Source organism: Panulirus ornatus, chromosome 73, assembly GCF_036320965.1.
Source record: "Panulirus ornatus isolate Po-2019 chromosome 73, ASM3632096v1, whole genome shotgun sequence".
NCBI classification, from domain to species: domain Eukaryota; kingdom Metazoa; phylum Arthropoda; class Malacostraca; order Decapoda; family Palinuridae; genus Panulirus; species Panulirus ornatus.
The window spans coordinates 27,854-48,066 of record NC_092296.1 but is presented as its reverse complement, the minus strand read 5'-3'; the positions used below and the strand labels follow the sequence as shown (position 1 = coordinate 48,066).

Below are 20,213 nucleotides of genomic sequence, written 5' to 3'. Positions count from 1 at the left end.
AGGTAGCGCTAGGAAAGGACAACAAAGGCCACTTTCGTTCACATTCAGTCTCTAGCTGTCATGTAATAATGCACCAAAACTACAGCTCCCTTTCCACATCCAGGCATCCAGGAGCTGTGGTTTCGGTGCATTATTACATGACAGGTAGAGACTGAGTGTGAACGAAAGTGGCCTTTGTTGTCTTTTCCTAGCGCTACCTTGCGCACATAAGGGGGGAGGGGGTTGTTATTTCATGTGTGGTGGGATGGCGATGAGAATGAATAAAGGCAGATAGTATGAATTATGTACATGTGTATATATGTATATGTCTGTGTGTGTGTGTGTATATATATATATATATATATATTTTTTTTTTTCTTTTTAAACTATTCGCCATTTCCCGCGTTAGCGAGGTAGCGTTAAGAACAGAGGACTGGTCCTTTTTTTGGAATATCCTCACCTGGCCCCCTCTGTTCCCTCTTTTGGAAAATTAAAAAAAAAAAACGAGAGGGGAGGATTTCCAGCCCCCCGCTCCCTCCCCTTTTAGTCACCTTCTACGACACGCAGGGAATACGTGGGAGGTATTCTTAATCCCCTATTCCCAGGGATAATATATATATGTATATATATATATATATATATATATATATATATATATATATATATATATATATATATATATATATTTTTTTTTTTTTTTTTTTTGCCGCTGTCTCCCGCGTTTGCGAGGTAGCGCAAGGAAACAGACGAAAGAAATGGCCCAACCCACCCCCATACACATGTATATACATACGTTCACACACACAAATATACATACCTACACAGCTTTCCATGGTTTACTCCAGACGCTTCACATGCCCTGATTCAATCCACTGACAACACGTCAACCCTGGTATACCACATCGCTCCAATTCACTCTATTCCTTGCCCTCCTTTCACCCTCCTGCATGTTCAGGCCCCGATCACACAAAATCTTTTTCTCTCCATCTTTCCACCTCCAATTTGGTCTCCCTCTTCTTGTTCCCTCCACCTCCGACACATATATCCTCTTGGTCAATCTTTCCTCACTCATTCTCTCCATGTGCCCAAGCCATTTCAAAACACCCTCTTCTGCTCTCTCAACCACGCTCTTTTTATTTCCAGACATCTCTCTTACCCTTACGTTACTTACTCGATCAAACCACCTCACACCACACATTGTCCTCAAACATCTCATTTCCAGCACATCCATCCTCCTGTGCACAACTCTATCCATAGCCCACGCCTCGCAACCATACAACATTGTTGGAACCACTATTCCTTCAAACATACCCATTTTTGCTTCCCGAGATAATGTTCTCGACTTCCACATATTCTTCAAGGCTCCCAGAATTTTCGCCCCCTCCCCCACCCTATGATCCACTTCCGCTTCCATGGTTCCATCCGCTGCCAGATCCACTCCCAGATATCTAAAACACTTCACTTCCTCCAGTTTTTCTCCATTCAAACTCACCTCCCAATTGACTTGACCCTCAACCCTACTGTACCTAATAACCTTGCTCTTATTGACATTTACTCTTAACTTTCTTCTTTCACACACTTTACCAAACTCAGTCACCAGCTTCTGCAGTTTCTCACATGAATCAGCCACCAGCGCTGTATCATCAGCGAACAGCAACTGACTCACTTCCCAAGCTCTCTCATCCCCAACAGACTTCATACTTGCCCCTCTTTCCAAAACTCTTGCATTCACCTCCCTAACAACCCCATCCATTAACAAATTAAACAACCATGGAGACATCACACACCCCTGCCGCAAACCTACATTCACTGAGAACCAATCACTTTCCTCTCTTCCTACATGTACACATGCCTTACATCCTCGATAAAAACTTTTCACTGCTTCTAACAGCTTGCCTCCCACACCATATATTCTTAATACCTTCCACAGAGCATCTCTATTAACTCTATCATATGCCTTCTCCAGATCCATAAATGCTACATACAAATCCATTTGCTTTTCTAAGTATTTCTCACATACATTCTTCAAAGCAAACACCTGATCCACACATCCTCTACCACTTCTGAAACCACACTGCTCTTCCCCAATCTGATGCTCTGTACATGCCTTCACCCTCTCAATCAATACCCTCCCATATAATTTACCAGGAATACTCAACAAACTTATACCTCTGTAATTTGAGCACTCAATCTTATCCCCTTTGCCTTTGTACAATGGCACTATGCACGCATTCTGCCAATCCTCAGGCACCTCACCATGAGTCATACATACATTAAATAACCTTACCAACCAGTCAACAATACAGTCACCCCCTTTTTTAATAAATTCCACTGCAATACCATCCAAACCCGCTGCCTTGCCGGCTTTCATCTTCAGCAAAGCTTTTACTACCTCTTCTCTGTTTACCAAATCGTTTTCCCTAACCCTCTCACTTTGCACACCACCTCGACCAAAACACCCTATATCTGCCACTCTATCATCAAACACATTCAACAAACCTTCAAAATACTCACTCCATCTCCTTCTCACATCACCACTACTTGTTATCACCTCCCCATTTGCGCCCTTCACTGAAGTTCCCATTTGCTCCCTTGTCTTACGCGCTTTATTTACCTCCTTCCAGAACATCTTTTTATTCTCCCTAAAATTTAATGATACTCTGTTCTTAACGCTACCTCGCTAACGTGGGAAATGGCGAATAGTTTAAAAAAAAAAAAAAAATATATATATATATATATTTTTTTTTTCATACTATTCGCCATTTCCCGCGATAGCGAGGTAGCGTTAAGAACAGAGGACTGGGCCTTTGAGGGAATGTCCTCACCTGGCCCCCTTCTCTGTTCCTTCTTTAGGAAAATTGAAAAAAAAGAAAAAAAAAACGAGAGGGGAGGATTTCCAGCCCCCTGCTCCCTTCCCTTTTAGTCGCCTTCTACGACACGCAGGGAATACGTGGGAAGTATATATATATATATATATATATATATATATATATATATATATATATATATATATATTCTTTCTTTCTTTCTTTCAAACTATTCGCCATTTCCCGCGTTAGCGAGGTAGCGTTAAGAACAGAGAACTGGGCCTTTTAGGGAATATCCTCACCTGGCCTCTTTCTCTGTTCCTTCTTTTGGAAAATTAAAAAAAAAAACAAGAGGAGAGGATTTCCAGCCCCCCGCTCCCTCCCCTTTTAGTCGCCTTCTACGACACGCAGGGAATACGTGGGAAGTATTCTTTCTCCCCTATCCCCAGGGATATATATATATATATTAGTTATATTTTATGATACTTTGTTGCTGTCTTCCGCGTTAGCGAGGTAGTGCAAGGAAACAGACGAAAGAATGGCCCAACCCACCCACATACACATCCATAGGCATCAGAGATATAGATAGATAGTTTTTGATTTGAGAGAAGTGTAACTCAAAAAGATATTCTGTATTCTGTAGGTATCAGTTTTTTAAACAATGACACCAGGAGTTTTGTCTTAGGTGATGTAAGTTTGGCATGTAATTTACATAGTACAGTAGCTCAAAGTTAGTATTTATCATTATACCCTAAATTGAATTATGATAATTCTGACTGGGGAATTCCTCCATACGTGACTGTGTATGCATTTTACTAATTTTGAAATTTTGCATAACAGATCTCAAGAACTTATGTCTTTTGAGGGATTTGCAAGATTTATGATGGATGAAGACAACTATGCCTTCCTTGATGAACGCATATTACTGAATGATGATGATATGACAATGCCATTATCAAATTATTATATTGCCTCATCGCACAATACTTACCTGACAGGACACCAACTCAAAGGAGAATCTTCAGTTGAGTTATATAGCCAGGTTAGTAGATTGAATATAGCAAGAAATTTTTCCTTATCATCACTGCAATTTAGATATTTGCACTTCATTTTAAGATTTTTATAGTGGATGGGTTTTAGAAACCAAAAGCAGAAAGCTGGTTTTGTGGAGACACTTTTCGTGATTCCAAGTTTTGTTTTTCATATTGAAGTTGAACTTTTCTTGTCAAGGTGTGCAAGGTCTGAACACCTAGTTTTTAAGTTTAAAAGATAAGCTTTGTCAGTAGATGTACTGACCATTCCCTTTTTTCTTGTTTCATGCTTTTTTTGCATTTTTCAGCATTAGCTAAGTAGAGTATAGGAACAAGTGACTGGGCTTTTGATGAAAGTCCTTGTTAAGCCCTTTGTTCTGTTGCTTCTTTTAGAAACTAATAGTAAAACAGGGAAGGATATCCATATCTTCACCTCTTATCCCTTTTAGTTGTCTTTTACGATACACAGGAGATACACAGGTTGTACTCTTTCTTCAGGCCTAACAGTAAAAGATATTCAAATAGGCATGTTTAATACTTAAATATTTTTAAAACAGGTCTTAATAAAGTGTAATCATTGTCAGATATGTTGTGTTGGACTTTACACTTTAATGGAATAGGAAGTCAAGTTTATAGGGAAGTGATATATTCATTCAAAGAAGTCAGTAAGAACATTTTTGAGAATAGAAAATGAACTCCATTCGTACAAATGAACCTTTTCAGTAATGGCCAAGATTAGATAAGGTGTCTCACCAGGGCAGGCAAAATTGTTCAAATCTGATTAATAAAAGGAGGCATTATCAGCTATTTAAACAGCCATAATCATTTAAATGTTGCATCATGGACATATAGACCTTGTCACACTGGTAGACTTTTAAATGTTGGTGTACTGCCACCGTCTTTTGATACAGCATTTACCCAGCAATGCAGTGGGGACCCACTTCAGAAACTATGTTTGATGTCCCACCAGGGTTATCTTTGGGTAACTGAGATGCTGTGAGGTTTTTCTGTGAGTCATTTGGAATTTAAGTGACATATGGTATCCTGATGTACCTTAAGAATGCATGGTCCTGTTCAAGCATGGATGGAAAAACTGAAGATGTACATGTACATCCTTCCTCACTTCCCATTTGGACATATGCATATGTCCTTAGTACTTTAGTACAGAAGGTGTTAACTTTGATGTATGAATGTGATATGCGAGAGGATATCTCCTTTCCAAACGTAATTTTCATCAAGAAGAAAAATGAGGGAAAGCAATACAAAAAAATGTATTGGGAAGAGAAATCTTAGATTTGTTAAACTAATAGTAATTATTTGATGAGTTTACTTACATTATTGAGCTATTGGCACATTTTTAGTTTTTATGAAACATGAAATCTTTTCAGCCTGCAGTGTACCAAGCATTCACGTCAGGATTGTATCTTCCCCTTTTGTGTTGTATGGGTAACTGACACTCTGGGATTCTTTCCTGTTGCTGATTATAGTTGCCTGTGAAAAAAGACATCCTTGTGTATTGATAAAGCACCCTTCCCTGTTCAAATTAGATCTCGAAAAGGTAAACCATACAAGTACATTGTGGTTATTTTACCAACAACATCAGCCAAACAATCCCTATCATATTGTGAAAGCAACTAACTCCATAGGATTTTGTCCTGCTGCTAATTTTAGTTGCTTATGTCATGAGGCATCCCTGCATAATAATAAAGCGTATTTTCCGGTTTGAAAAAGGGCAGAAAAAGGCAGACCATACAAGTAGGCTTGAAAACCAATACTAAACCATTTAGGTGTGGCTAGAGTCCCTTAAAGGTTAAGCTTTTCGTGCTGCTTTAAATGCTGAAGAGTACAGACCTTGTTGATTTATAGAATTTACTGTTTGTCATGTTCTGAGTGTCACCTTATCCTTTATTTGATTAAAGATTCAGGTCTGTTTCATGTAGAACACTAAGAATTTGCCTGATTTGATGACTGGACATTCTGATCTCTTGCACAAATGCACATTTAACCAGTGCCTTGCCAGATTTGCCAGTCTGCTTCTATTTTTCCCAAAAATTTTGTTCTTATTCCTGATATTTGTTTACTGTCCTTTTCTCATACTATGTATTATGCATTATGAATTTTTGTAAATCTTTATAGTTATTATATGATACTTTTGTCTTATGTGCAAGTAACAAAGCAAAATCCTGGCATACAAACATTCCTTTCCCCCATACTTTAAATGTCTCTGGTTTTACTGATGTGCTTGCACAACGGATTTTCAACTATTTCCTAAAATGTAGACCTTAACTTTCATGAAGTTTTAGAGACTGATTTTTTGTAAACTCTTATTTACATGAAGTAGTAAGAAACAATGTACTTTAATGTTATAATAGTCCCTGAGAATTACACCACGTCTTCATTTTGTAGGTACTATTGACTGGATGCCGTTGTGTGGAACTTGATTGCTGGGATGGTGATGATGGTACTCCCATGATATACCATGGCCACACTTTTACTACAAAGATACCTTTCAGGTGAGAAGTTTAAGATTATGCCAGCAACTTCTTTCTTTTATGTATAGCTTGAATGACTGTAGCTGTAGTGATTTTATTTCTCCAACGTATTGCAATATGGCTTTATGTAGGCATTTTTCCTTGCATTTTAAACTCATATTTGAGGAATTTGTATATATATATATTTTATCCCTGGGGATAGGGGAGAAAGAATACTTCCCACGTATTCCCTGCGTGTCGTAGAAGGCGACTAAAAGGGAAGGGAGCGGGGGGCTGGAAATCCTCCCCTCTCAATTTTTTTTAATTTTCCAAAAGAAGGAACAGAGAAGGGGGCCAGGTGAGGATATTCCCTCAATGGCCCAGTTCTCTGTTCTTAACGCTACCTCGCTAACGCGGGAAATGGCGAATAGTTTGAGTTTGAAGTATATATATATATATTTTTTTTTTTTTTTTTTTTCTTTTTTATACTTTGTCGCTGTCTCCCGCGTTTGCGAGGTAGCGCAAGGAAACAGACGAAAGAAATGGCCCAACCCACCCCCATACACATGTATATACATACGTCCACACACGCAAATATACATACCTACACAGCTTTCCATGGTTTACCCCAGACGCTTCACATGCCCTGATTCAATCCACTGACAGCATGTCAACCCCGGTATACCACATCGATCCAGTTCACTCTATTCCTTGCCCTCCTTTCACCCTCCTGCATGTTCAGGCCCCGATCACACAAAATCTTTTTCACTCCATCTTTCCACCTCCAATTTGGTCTCCCACTTCTCCTCGTTCCCTCCACCTCCGACACATATATCCTCTTGGTCAATCTTTCCTCACTCATTCTCTCCATGTGCCCAAACCATTTCAAAACACCCTCTTCTGCTCTCTCAACCACGCTCTTTTTATTTCCACACATCTCTGTTACCCTTACATTACTTACTCAATCAAACCACCTCACACCACACATTGTCCTCAAACATCTCATTTCCAGCACATCCATCCTCCTGTGCACAACTCTATCCATAGCCCACGCCTCGCAACCATACAACATTGTTGGAACCACTATTCCTTCAAACATACCCATTTTTGCTTTCCGAGATAATGTTCTCGACTTCCACACATTCTTCAAGGCTCCCAGGATTTTCGCCCCCTCCCCCACCCTATGATCCACTTCCGCTTCCATGGTTCCATCCACTGCCAGATTCACTCCCAGATATCTAAAACACTTCACTTCCTCCAGTTTTTCTCCATTCAAACTCACCTCCCAATTGACTTGACCCTCAACCCTACTGTACCTAATAACCTTGCTCTTATTCACATTTACTCTTAACTTTCTTCTTTCACACACTTTACCAAACTCAGTCACCAGCTTCTGCAGTTTCTCACATGAATCAGCCACCAGCACTGTATCATCAGCGAACAACAACTGACTCACTTCCCAAGCTCTCTCATCCCCCAACAGACTTCATCCTTGCCCCTCTTTCCAAAACTCTTGCATTCACCTCCCTAACAACCCCATCCATAAACAAATTAAACAACCATGGAGACATCACACACCCCTGCCGCAAACCTACATTCACTGAGAACCAATCACTTTCCTCTCTTCCTACACGTACACATGCCTTACATCCTCGATAAAAACTTTTCACTGCTTCTAACAACTTGCCTCCCACACCATATATTCTTAATACCTTCCACAGAGCATCTCTATCAACTCTATCATATGCCTTCTCCAGATCCATAAATGCTACATACAAATCCATTTGCTTTTCTAAGTATTTCTCACATACATTCTTCAAAGCAAACACCTGATCCACACATCCTCTACCACTTCTGGAACCACATGAATATACATGTATATACACACACAGACATATACATATATACACATGTACATAATTCATAAGAGTGAGTGCTCAAATTACAGAGGTATAAGTTTGTTGAGTATTCCTGGGAAATTATATGGGAGGGTATTGATTGAGAGGGCTGAAGGCAAGTACAGAGCATCAGACTGGGGAAGAGCAGTATGGTTTCAGAAGTGGTAGAGGATGTGTGGATCAGGTGTTTGCTTTGAAGAATGTATGTGAGAAATACTTAGAAAAGCAAATGGATTTGTATTTAGCATTTATGGATCTGGAGAAGGCATATGATAGAGTTGATAGAGATCCTCTGTGGAAGGTACTAAGAGTATATGGTGTGGGAGGCAAGTTGTTAGAAGCAGTGAAAAGTTTTTATCGAGGATGTAAGGCATGTGTACGTGTAGGAAGAGAGGAAAGTGATTGGTTCTCAGTGAATGTAGGTTTGCGGCAGGAGTGTGTGATGTCTCCATGGGTGTTTAATTTGTTTATGGATGGGGTTGTTAGGGAGGTGAATGCAAGAGTTTTGGAAAGAGGGGCAAGTATGCAGTCTGTTGGGGATGAGAGAGCTTGGGAAGTGAGTCAGTTGTTGTTCGCTGATGATACAGCGCTGGTGGCTGATTCATGTGAGAAACTGCAGAAGCTGGTGACTGAGTTTGGTAAAGTGTGTGAAAGAAGAAAGTTAAGAGTAAATGTGAATAAGAGCAAGGTTATTAGGTACAGTAGGGTTGATGGTCAAGTCAGTTGGGAGGTAAGTTTGAATGGAGAAAAACTGGAGGAAGTAAAGTGTTTTAGATATCTGGGAGTGGATCTGGCAGCGGATGGAACCATGGAAGCGGATGTGAATCATAGGGTGGGGGAGGGGGCGAAAGTTCTAGGAGCGTTGAAAAATGTGTGGAAGTCGAGAATGTTATCTCGGAAAGCAAAAATGGGTATATTTGAAGGAATAGTGGTTCCAACAATGTTGTATGGTTGCGAGGCGTGGGCTATAGATAGAGTTGTGCAGAGGAGGGTGGATGTGCTGGAAATGAGATGTTTGAGGACAATATGTATATGTAATGTATGTGAGTATCTTAAACGAGCAGGTTTGAGAATCTTTGTGAGTGTTGTTGAGAAAACTATATGTTCCTGATATTTTCCATTAAGCTGAGGATAAAATGATAATAAAGGATAGATAGACATAGATATTGAACCTGGTATGTAAGCAGTTGGCTGCCTAGAATGTCTCAGAAAATGATTTTTTGAAAGATGATGTAGGATTAGGAAGTGAATACATTTCCAGCAAGTGGATAGTATTTTATTCTTAGATGAGACTTAGTATTAAAATAAAGAACACATTTGTGGCATTGTTTCCAGGGGCAGTTAGGGCTTAACTGTCATAAGTGAATATCTAACTTATTTTTGTGTCATTGTGTCATTCACAGAAGTGTAGTGGAGACTATAAATCGCAGTGCCTTTGTCACATCTCCCTATCCAGTTATTCTTTCCATTGAGAATCACTGCTCTGTAATTCAACAAACAAGAATGGCACAAATCTTCATGCAAGTTTTTGGTGAAAAATTAGTGACAAAGTTCTTGTTTGAGTCAGATTTTTCTGAAGATGTTCATTTACCAAGTCCTTCCCAGCTAAAATTTCGGATCTTGATCAAGGTAAGATTATATCCAAATCACAGATATTCTATGAATATGATCTTATTTGAGAGGAGTATTGTTTGGTACTGTGTCACATTGTTTATTAGAGCAATGAGTAAATGATGATTTCATATGAATTGATACCATTCACGTGACAGCATATCATCTTTATAGAACATGCTTTGTTTTACATTAAAACTGTGAGATGTACTTTGTAACAATAACATGTTTAGAAAATTGTAGGTGTTTGTGTAGAGAGAGAAGTGAGTGAGATAAAGAAGATAATTGAATTGATGTTTGGAGAAAAATTCTTGGGAAGGAGCAGTTAGAAGTACAGGAAGAGGAACGAAAGCAAAAAGGGAAGATGTGTGAGAGTGAAAACAGCAAGCAAGAGAGAGTGTAAGCCAGCAAGAGTGCAAGATTTAGATTATATGAGATATACCAAAATCTGAAAGTTAACAGATTTGTAACTTCTTCAGAGTTTGTGTTTCTGGTGGGCGACCTTGTATTAAGTTTTTGGTATTCACATATGTTTCTCAGGTGGAGGGACATGTCTAGAGTTATTAGTGTTGACCCGTGTGTCTCTGGTGAAGGGCCACACCTTGACACCTTGAGTTCATGATATTCACCTTTGTTTATCAGGTGGAGGGCCATACCAAAAGTTGTTTGTACCCACCTTTGTTTTTCTATTGGAAAACCACAAGTTGCTGATATTCACCATTGTTTCAATGTTGGAGTGCTCCATATAAATGTTTTGGTATCCATATGTTTCACTTGCAGAGGCCACACCTAAACCTTTTGGTATCCACCTTTTTTCTTTGATGGAGGGCGATGTCTAGAATTATTGGTGTCTTCATTTGTCATTGGCAGAGGGGCACATCATTCCTAACCCTCTCATTTTTTTCTCCAAATAGTAGGAGGCACTTGGCCCTTCCACTTAGAAGTGGCTGATTAGGTGAGTCATTGTGGTATCCATTTCTTTCCCAGTACTGCTGAGCTTTGGAGGTTTGTACCTTCTCATGTCTGTCCTGAAACTGGGACTTGCTTATTTTGAAAAAACAAGTTTTCTACATTTTTAGAAACCTTTTGATTGCACTTTCCTAGTTGCCTTTATTAGACAGGAAAGGTGTCCCAAAATGTACACAAAGAACATATACCTGGAAAATAGTGAACATCTACTAGGAGGATAGATTGTTACCATCATTAGAAGGTAGGAAGACAGAGTAAAGAAGAACGAAGGAAACTTTGAATATGAAGTATCAGAAACTGAGAATCAGATGAAATGTCATCTTGCAAAAGATGTACTATAGAGGTCGTTTAGGAGAAACTGTAACCAAGCAGCATGTGAATGGTACAGAAATGTGTTATCTTTATTAACTTTTTTCAAAGTTCCGTGTAGTGAATCAGATGCATACACATTCTCAGTTTACTTATACACATTCTCAACACATGTCCTTGGTGATAAATGGAACATGAACTAAATTACACACTAAGCAGTTAGTATTAGGTAATTCAAGTGAAACCAAAATTTTCATTTGCACAGCTTTCACCCACAGTTGCTTCCACTGTATTCAGTTCTGACCATTGTTCTTAACAGCATTTGAAATATCTTTAACCCTGATCAGTGTCTAACCTGTATTGAACTCATCTTCAGTATTCCTCCTATACTTCAACTATACTTCTTTGTATCTCTTTTTCCAAGAGGTGTTCATACTTTTTAGCTTGAAGGCCAGGTTGAAAAGCAGAGTTCCAAATGGAATAAAACTAAATGAAGGATGGAGGATGATGTAATTGACAGGAGGTGATTATGAAACTGCTTGAGTTTACACCATTTGTTGATATGAGACATTATTTAGAATTTTTCAATTCGTTCATTGATGTAGCACAGATTATTGTACTTGTAAAAGAAAACCCTTTACCTTGGAAATGTTAAAGCCAGCTTAAAAACAGCAAGTTCTTGACATGGTAGTGATTGTGGACTATGCTGTTAATTATTATGTTAAACGAAAAAAATAAGCAGTAGATTGCAGCAGAATACATTCCCTGCATCTACAAGATGAACTAAGAATTGCAGCCTCCTACCTATGGCCACGTCTTGACATGGTGAATGCATTAGAACTTTTGCTCTACCCACTGACAAGTTCATATATATAATTGTGTGACTAGAAATATCAGAAACACGAAACTTTTTGTGTTTCATTTTCCCCGTGGACTCATGGGAAAATATATATATATATGTATATGTATGTATATGTATATATGTGTGTATGTATATATATATATTTTTTTTTTTTTTTTTTTGCTTTGTCGCTGTCTCCCGCGTTTGCGAGGTAGCGCAAGGAAACAGACGAAAGAAATGGCCCAACCCACCCCCATACACATGTATATACACACGTCCACACACGCAAATATACATACCTACTCAGCTTTCCATGGTTTACCCCAGACACTTCACATGCCTTGATTCAATCCACTGACAGCACGTCAACCCCGGTATACCACATCGCTCCAATTCACTCTATTCCTTGCCCTCCTTTCACCCTCCTGCATGTTTAGGCCCCGATCACACAAAATCTTTTTCACTCCATCTTTCCACCTCCAATTTGGTCTCCCTCTTCTCCTCGTTCCCTCCACCTCCGACACATATATTCTCTTGGTCAATCTTTCCTCACTCATTCTCTCCATGTGCCCGAACCATTTCAAAACACCCTCTTCTGCTCTCTCAACCACGCTCTTTTTATTTCCACACATTTCTCTTACCCTTACGTTACTTACTCGATCAAACCACCTCACACCACATATTGTCCTCAAACATCTCATTTCCAGCACATCCATCCTCCTGCGCACAACTCTATCCATAGCCCATGTCTCGCAACCATACAACATTGTTGGAACCACTATTCCTTCAAACATACACATTTTTGCTTCCCGAGATAATGTTCTCGACTTCCACACATTCTTCAAGGCTCCCAGAATTTTCGCCCCCTCCCCCACCCTATGATCCACTTCCGCTTCCATGGTTCCATCCGCTGCCAGATCCACTCCCAGATATCTAAAACACTTCACTTCCTCCAGTTTTTCTCCATTCAAACTCACCTCCCAATTGACTTGACCCTCAACCCTACTGTACCTAATAACCTTGCTCTTATTGACATTTACTCTTAACTTTCTTCTTTCACACACTTTACCAAACTCAGTCACCAGCTTCTGCAGTTTCTCACATGAATCAGCCACCAGCGCTGTATCATCAGCGAACAACAACTGACTCACTTCCTAAGCTCTCTCATCCCCAACAGACTTCATACTTGCCCCTCTTTCCAAAACTCTTGTATTCACCTCCCTAACAACCTTATCCATAAACAAATTAAACATCCATGGAGACATCACACACCCCTGCCACAAACCTTCATTCACTGAGAACCAGTCACTTTCCTTTCTTCCTACACGTACACATGCCTTACATCCTCGATAAAAACTTTTCACTGCTTCTAACAACTTGCCTCCCACACCATATATTCTTAATACCTTCCACAGAGATTCTCTATCAACTCTATCATATGCCTTCTCCAGATCCATAAATGCTACATACAAATCCATTTGCTTTTCTAAGTATTTCCCACATACATTCTTCAAAGCAAACACCTGATCCACACATCCTCTACCACTTCTGAAACCACACTGCTCTTCCCCAATCTGATGCTCTGTACATGCCTTCACCCTCTCAATCAATATCTTCCCATATAATTTACCAGGAATACTCAACAAACTTATACCTCTGTAATTTGAGCACTCACTCTTATCCCCTTTGCCTTTGTACAATGGCACTATGCACGCATTCCGCCAATCCTCAGGCACCTCACCATGAGTCATACATACATTAAATAACCTTACCAACCAGTCAACAATACAGTCACCCCCTTTTATAATAAATTCCACTGCAATACCATCCAATGTATATATATGTATGTATATATATATATATGTATATATATGCTCTGTGGAAGGTATTAAGAATATATGGTGTGGGAGGCAAGTTGTTAGAAGCAGTGAAAAGTTCTTATCAAGGATGTAAGGCATGTGTACGTGTAGGAAGAGAGGAAAGTGATTGGTTCTCAGTGAATGTAGGTTTGCAGCAGGGGTTTGTGATGTCTCCATGGTTGTTTAATTTGTTTATGGATGGGGTTGTTAGGGAGGTGAATGCAAGAGTTTTGGAAAGAGGGGCAAGTATGAAGTCTGTTGGGGATGAGAGAGCTTGGGAAGTGAGTCAGTTGTTGTTCGCTGATGATACAGCGCTGGTGGCTGATTCATGTGAGAAACTGCAGAAGCTGGTGACTGAGTTTGGTAAAGTGTGTGAAAGAAGAAAGTTAAGAGTAAATGTGAATAAGAGCAAGGTTATTAGGTACAGTAGGGTTGAGGGTCAAGTCAATTGGGAGGTAAGTTTGAATGGAGAAAAACTGGAGGAAGTAAAGTGTTTTAGATATCTGGGAGTGGATCTGGCAGCGGATGGAACCATGGAAGCGGAAGTGGATCATAGGGTGGGGGAGGGGGCGAAAATTCTGGGAGCCTTGAAGAATGTGTGGAAGTAGAGAATATTATCTCGGAAAGCAAAAATGGGTATGTTTGAAGGAATAGTGGTTCCAACAATGTTGTATGGTTGCGAGGCGTGGGCTATGGATAGAGTTGTGCGCAGGAGGATGGATGTGCTGGAAATGAGATGTTTGAGGTCAATGTGTGGTGTGAGGTGGTTTGATCGAGTAAGTAACGTAAGGGTAAGAGAGATGTGTGGAAATAAAAAGAGCGTGGTTGAGAGAGCAGAAGAGGGTGTTTTGAAATGGTTTGGGCACATGGAGAGAATTAGTGAGGAAAGGTTGACCAAGAGGATGTATGTGACGGAGGTGGAGGGAACGAGGAGAAGTGGGAGACCAAATTGGAGGTGGAAAGATGGAGTGAAAAAGATTTTGTGTGATCGGGGCCTGAACATGCAGGAGGGTGAAAGGAGGGCAAGGAATAGAGTGAATTGGATCGATGTGGTATACCGGGGTTGACGTGCTGTCAGTGGATTGAATCAGGGCATGTGAAGCGTCTGGGGTAAACCATGGAAAGCTGTGTAGGTATGTATATTTGCGTGTGTGGACGTATGTATATACATGTGTATGATGGTGGGTTGGGCCATTTCTTCGTCTGTTTCCTTGCGCTACCTTGCAAACGCGGGAGACAGCGACAAAGCAAAAAAAAAAAAAAAAAAAAAAAAAAAGAAATATCAGAATACTTTTCACTACGAAAAAGTGTTTTTGACGTCCTGTGAAGTTGGTATTCATTTGATATCCTCATTTTTTGATTATTTACACTAATTATGAACCTTTGAGTTAATGATTACAAAATTTGTGAATGTTGTACTTTTTTCCCTAAATTGTCTTGTGGTTTACACATTATGCCACATTTGGCCTATTAGCTACACTTTTGAGTTTCTATACAGTAGTTCTTTGAAACTTTGCATGATGCAGTTGGAATTAAGTGGATAGATAGAATAAGAATATGTGAGGAGGATATGCATTGTGAGGAAATGAAAAGAAGGGTACACTGATGAATGTCTTATGGGATGGTGTATCCTTGTAGACTGTATGGCAGATGATAAGATAGTCAAGAAGATAAGTAGCAGTACCATAGAAGGTACAAGAAGTAGACTGTGAAAGAGATTAGTATATCTAGTGAAGAAATTTATTAAAGCTATTGACATTCCATGTGAGGACTGTTGATCTAAGATTAATTACTTTTGTTTTATTGATTTTTAGAACAAGAAACTGGTTGCTGATGTTGCACAAGGATTAAGTGTTAAAGGTCTTTCAAGTAGACCAGCTGGCCGTACAAATTCTCTTGTTAGCAATCCCTCATCAGGGTCACTTAATGATCCAGAGACTGATGATGATGATGATGATGATGATTATGATGATGAAGGTAAGATTTATAAGGAATCATTATAAATACAGAACAATTTCTGGGATAGGAATAATTTCTCTGCAGTTGTCATTGTGGGTTTAATCAGGGTAATAGAATTTCACTAGTATATAATTATTATTATTGCCTCAAAATCTATAATGTTTTCATTGTTGTTTCTACTTCATTTATGGGAAATATTTACTATTTTACATACTTTAATCATAGTTTTTTTCTCCATTACAGAACACAATCCATTTGATATTGCACACCATGATAGCTTGTTTGAAGATGAGAAACATTGTCTTGTGATAAAGAGTGTTTCCATGGGGACACGTACAGAATCCTTATCTAGTGCTGAAGGGAGTCATTTACGACCAAAATCCCAAAGTGAAGAGTATTTAGATGATGAAATATCTCAACCAAAGCTAAAAAAGCTAAGCAGCCAGATAGCAAAGGAACTTTCAGACCATGTCAACTATTGCCAGGCTGTGAAGTTCCATGGCTTCAACCTTTCCAGTCCTAGAGAATCTGTAAAAGCAAAAAAAGTTGGTGGGAGAAAAAGTACAGTACAGCCCCCTGTTATAACTAATACCCCCATCTTAGTACATACACAAGTGGCTTCAGATCCCAGTAGATTAGAGCCCATACTACAGCCACCCATCCTTAAACGACCAATGGGTGTGCATCCATGTTATCAGTGTTCGTCTCTTAATGAAAATACTGCCAAACGTTTGTGTCGTCGGCAACCTCTTGAGGCTATACAGCATACTGAAACCCAGCTTATGCGAACCTACCCAGCTGCAATGCGGATTGACTCTTCAAATTTCAACCCTCTTTACTTCTGGGCATTTGGCATCCAAATGGCAGCACTAAACTATCAGACAGATGATACATACTTGCATCTTAATTATGCTATGTTTGAGCAGAATGGAAGGTGTGGTTATGTACCAAAACCAAAAGTAATGTGGGATGACACTCATATGATGTACAGAAGATTTAATCCCTTTGACAAGGAGTTTGACGGTCTCCATGTATTGAATCTGAAAGTTTCTGTGATATCAGGACAGTATGTGTGCCAAAACAACTTTCAGGGAAGCCCGCAAGTTGAAGTGGAGATCCTTGGTATTCCTGTAGATTGCAATAAGTTTAAAACAAAAACTATTCAAAGGAATTCATTTAATCCAATTTGGAATGACTCTTTTAATATTCGTGTTATGTTCAAAGACCTGGCTTTTTTACGACTAACTGTAACTGATACTGCAACAGGACACATGACAGCCCAGCGAATTTTACCTCTTCGTTGTTTAAGACGTGGTTATCGCCATGTTCGACTCCGGAACCAACAAAATCAATCTCTTCCTGTTTCTACCCTTTTCATTTATACTCTCATGGAAGAAGAGGAGTACGAGATACAGCAGCTCTCTCCAAGCCAAGATCTTGCTACAGATTCATTGAAAATTAAGGAATTAGACATAGAACATCATGATACAACACCAGCAGTGCCACTTAAAAGACGAAAATTCTTTGTTAAAATTCATGGTGTAGTTCCAGATGAGCCATACACAGTGATTAGTGCTACACAGGAGTGCACAACACGAGATGTCATTAACAAGGCAGTATTAAAGATTGGAAAAGGGGCTCGATTAGAGGACTATATTCTAATTGAAGAGGTAGCAAAGGGATGGCAAAAGAAAGGTGACAACCCGACTACACAACGGATCCTTGACATGAATGAGAGACCTTTGGAAGCTCAAGCCCACTGGCAAGGAGAGGGTAAGTTTGTGTTGAAGAAGACTTCAGATGACCCCAGTACACGAGCTTGGCTCACGACTATCATGAGTACTGCATCTAAAGTAAAGAGAAAGAAAAATGTTGAAGGTGAGGTAAATGAAGAAGCAAAAGGATGGGAGGAGGAAGATAATTTTTTGGTTTGCGTTTACAATGTGTCTTCCCAAATTCCATATACTATTCTGAAGGCACCAACCTCCAGCACAGCACAAGATATTTTAGCTCAAGCACTGGTGAAAGCTCGCCGTATGGAAGACCCTACTAGATTTGTTCTTGTGGAAGAACTAGAGTATGGTCAGTTGACAGAACCAACAGGAGGAACAGCAAGGCGCCGTTGTCCTCGTGTGGAACGACGGGTCTTACCAGACACTGAAAATATATACAAGGTGCAGGCAGCTTGGAAGACTTTAGGCAAGCTGGTGCTCAGGGAACGAGGGGCTCCTTTAGATGGTACTTTTAGCAGGGCAACTGCTGCTGCCTCAGCCCTCAGCTCAACGCTTTCAACAGCAATAAGTCGTGTAAGCCGATCGAGGCACTATGAAAGACGCCCTGTTAAAGAGACGTATAGTGATCCAAGTGCTTTAGCTGCTTCTCATGAAAATTTTCCAGATCGTAGGTTCAAGAGTCTTCATGACACGTGGAGAGCTGGTGGTACAAGTGGTGCTCATTCTGAAGGGGAAATTCTCTCAGATGAAGAGCACCCCCCATCTGACCTTAGGGCTGCTGTTCATAAACTGAAAAAAGTCTCCCTTAAAAAGTTTCAGAAAGTATGGAGATAAATTCATGCCCGCCTTAGTAGCATTTTAGTAAATTTGACAAAAAATGAAATTTGCAGACACTGAAGTTTAAGTGAATGTAGACATTCATGTTGATACTGAAATAGAGTGAGTGCAAACACTCATGTTAATACTGAAACTTGCATACCATTTCATTATTTATCAGAGTGGGTTAATATTGTATCATTTCAGTGAGACCAGTTATTTATGCATGTATTTATAAACTTGAGAAGAAAGTTATTTTTTCCATTAATGTGATCTCAATCTCTGGGATATTTACTGGTTGAGGCTACTCCAAAATGTAATAGTGTAGTGCAGTGTCCTACCAAAGATTATCATGATTTCAGTTCCATGAAGTCAAACACAGATCCATGAAGTTAGACACAGATTCAGAAACTCATCATGAGTGGCCATTTTTAGTTTATAAAGCAACCAGTTCAGGTTTGAAAACTTAGGAGTACTTGTTAACAAGAAGTGTTGCTGCAATATGTTGGAGTTACCATTTGTGTTCTGATGATGAGTGTTAGTTGTCTTCTGCCTGAAGTTTTGAAAGTGATTGACTCATTGTAAATAATATCAGTGAGATGAAGCCATCCAGTGTTTTTAAAATAACACTTTTATAAAAGTTTAAATCACAGTGGATGATTAGTGTAGTTGGCTAAAAAGATGAAAAGTGAAAGTGTGTAATCTCTCTTCTGATCCAAGGGACATATGTGTAATCATTAATGTGATGTTACATTTGGCCTCAGTGTGATTTATTTTTTGTGAAAGGAGAACGGGTTAAGATGGCCTTATTGCGAGGTTTGATATCGGATAAAATAGATTTTCTTGTAAATAATGTAAATATGAATATAAAGTGATTACTATTATGTATATTGCCCCTCAAATGAAATATTTTGCATAAATACCTCTTCTGTGTCAGTCATCTTATGCCATATCCATGTTGTAGTAGATGTTTTGTAGTGTGTTTTCAAGATCTGTAGATAAAGTGCAAGGTGGTCCACAGTTAGTGAATTGGACATTTCCATTTATGGAGTGTTTTCTTTAACTTGCATATCACCTAATGATAAGTAACAAATGATATAGATATCAGATTGTCTTGTAAATCCCCTCCCCCAACTCTTACCATCATTATTAAAGTTACCGTGATGTACTCTGAAAGCCCTACAAGAGAAAACAACTCTTTTGAAGACAGAATGAGTTCCAAAGACTATTTTTCAGTTTTGTACAGTGTATTTTAATATATATATGATCATTATCTCCTCAGGCTGTAAACCCCTTGACTTCAGTGAAGAGCATTTTGCATGAAAGTACCCAACCTTGACTTTGAATAAGGAACCAATAGACTGCATTTTGCTGAGGCAATAACTTAAAATTTTAATGTTACGAAATTGTAACAATGCTCATTGTAGACAGTGAGTGGAACAGATTGAACTTCATTTTCTTCGTTCTCACATTTTGTCATTGTATATAACTGTTTACTGTGCCACACTGTTGTTAAGGGGTTAACTTTTCAGTACCTTTCTTTTCTCAAGTTTCAAAATATATGTGAGTCTGTACTTTGATAATGCTACCTTTGAATTACATAATGTATATAGAGTACTTGAAAGCAGTTTTATTTAATGAAAATTCCAAAGTTTTATCTTGTTAATGAAAATGTAAAGTTTGTAAGTTTATTCTGTCATATCTTAAATGTCTGTGACTAAGCTGTATATTTTGTTTACCAGATATAAGTATCATTAATAACTGATTGCAGTTTAAAGGTATGAAATATATTTTCTATGATTTTTTCATTACTTCTGTTGCCCTCTTCTGTTCTATGAGATGGGCATAACAGATTCTCATTTAGAAGAATGTTACTACACATCTCATAAGTGAAAACTTACAAGCCTTCCACTAGGAGTATTTCGTAGTG

General features: G+C 39.0%; 1 protein-coding gene across 4 annotated transcripts in view; it reads left to right on the top strand.

Annotated features, from left to right (window-relative positions):
- The window catches only part of LOC139748281 (1-phosphatidylinositol 4,5-bisphosphate phosphodiesterase epsilon-1-like), a 189,007-nt gene extending 169,107 nt beyond the window's left edge, over window positions 1-19,900 (top strand). For all 4 annotated transcript variants that reach the window (XM_071661254.1, XM_071661252.1, XM_071661253.1 and 1 more), the window contains 5 exons: window positions 3,627-3,828; window positions 6,224-6,330; window positions 9,590-9,815; window positions 15,590-15,752; window positions 15,978-19,900. In XM_071661254.1, the coding sequence (XP_071517355.1) occupies window positions 3,627-3,828; window positions 6,224-6,330; window positions 9,590-9,815; window positions 15,590-15,752; window positions 15,978-18,301 (3,022 nt within the window). In that variant the 3' untranslated portion in view covers window positions 18,302-19,900. The remainder of the gene's footprint in view (window positions 1-3,626; window positions 3,829-6,223; window positions 6,331-9,589; window positions 9,816-15,589; window positions 15,753-15,977) is intronic.
- Window positions 19,901-20,213: the final 313 nt, after the last annotated feature.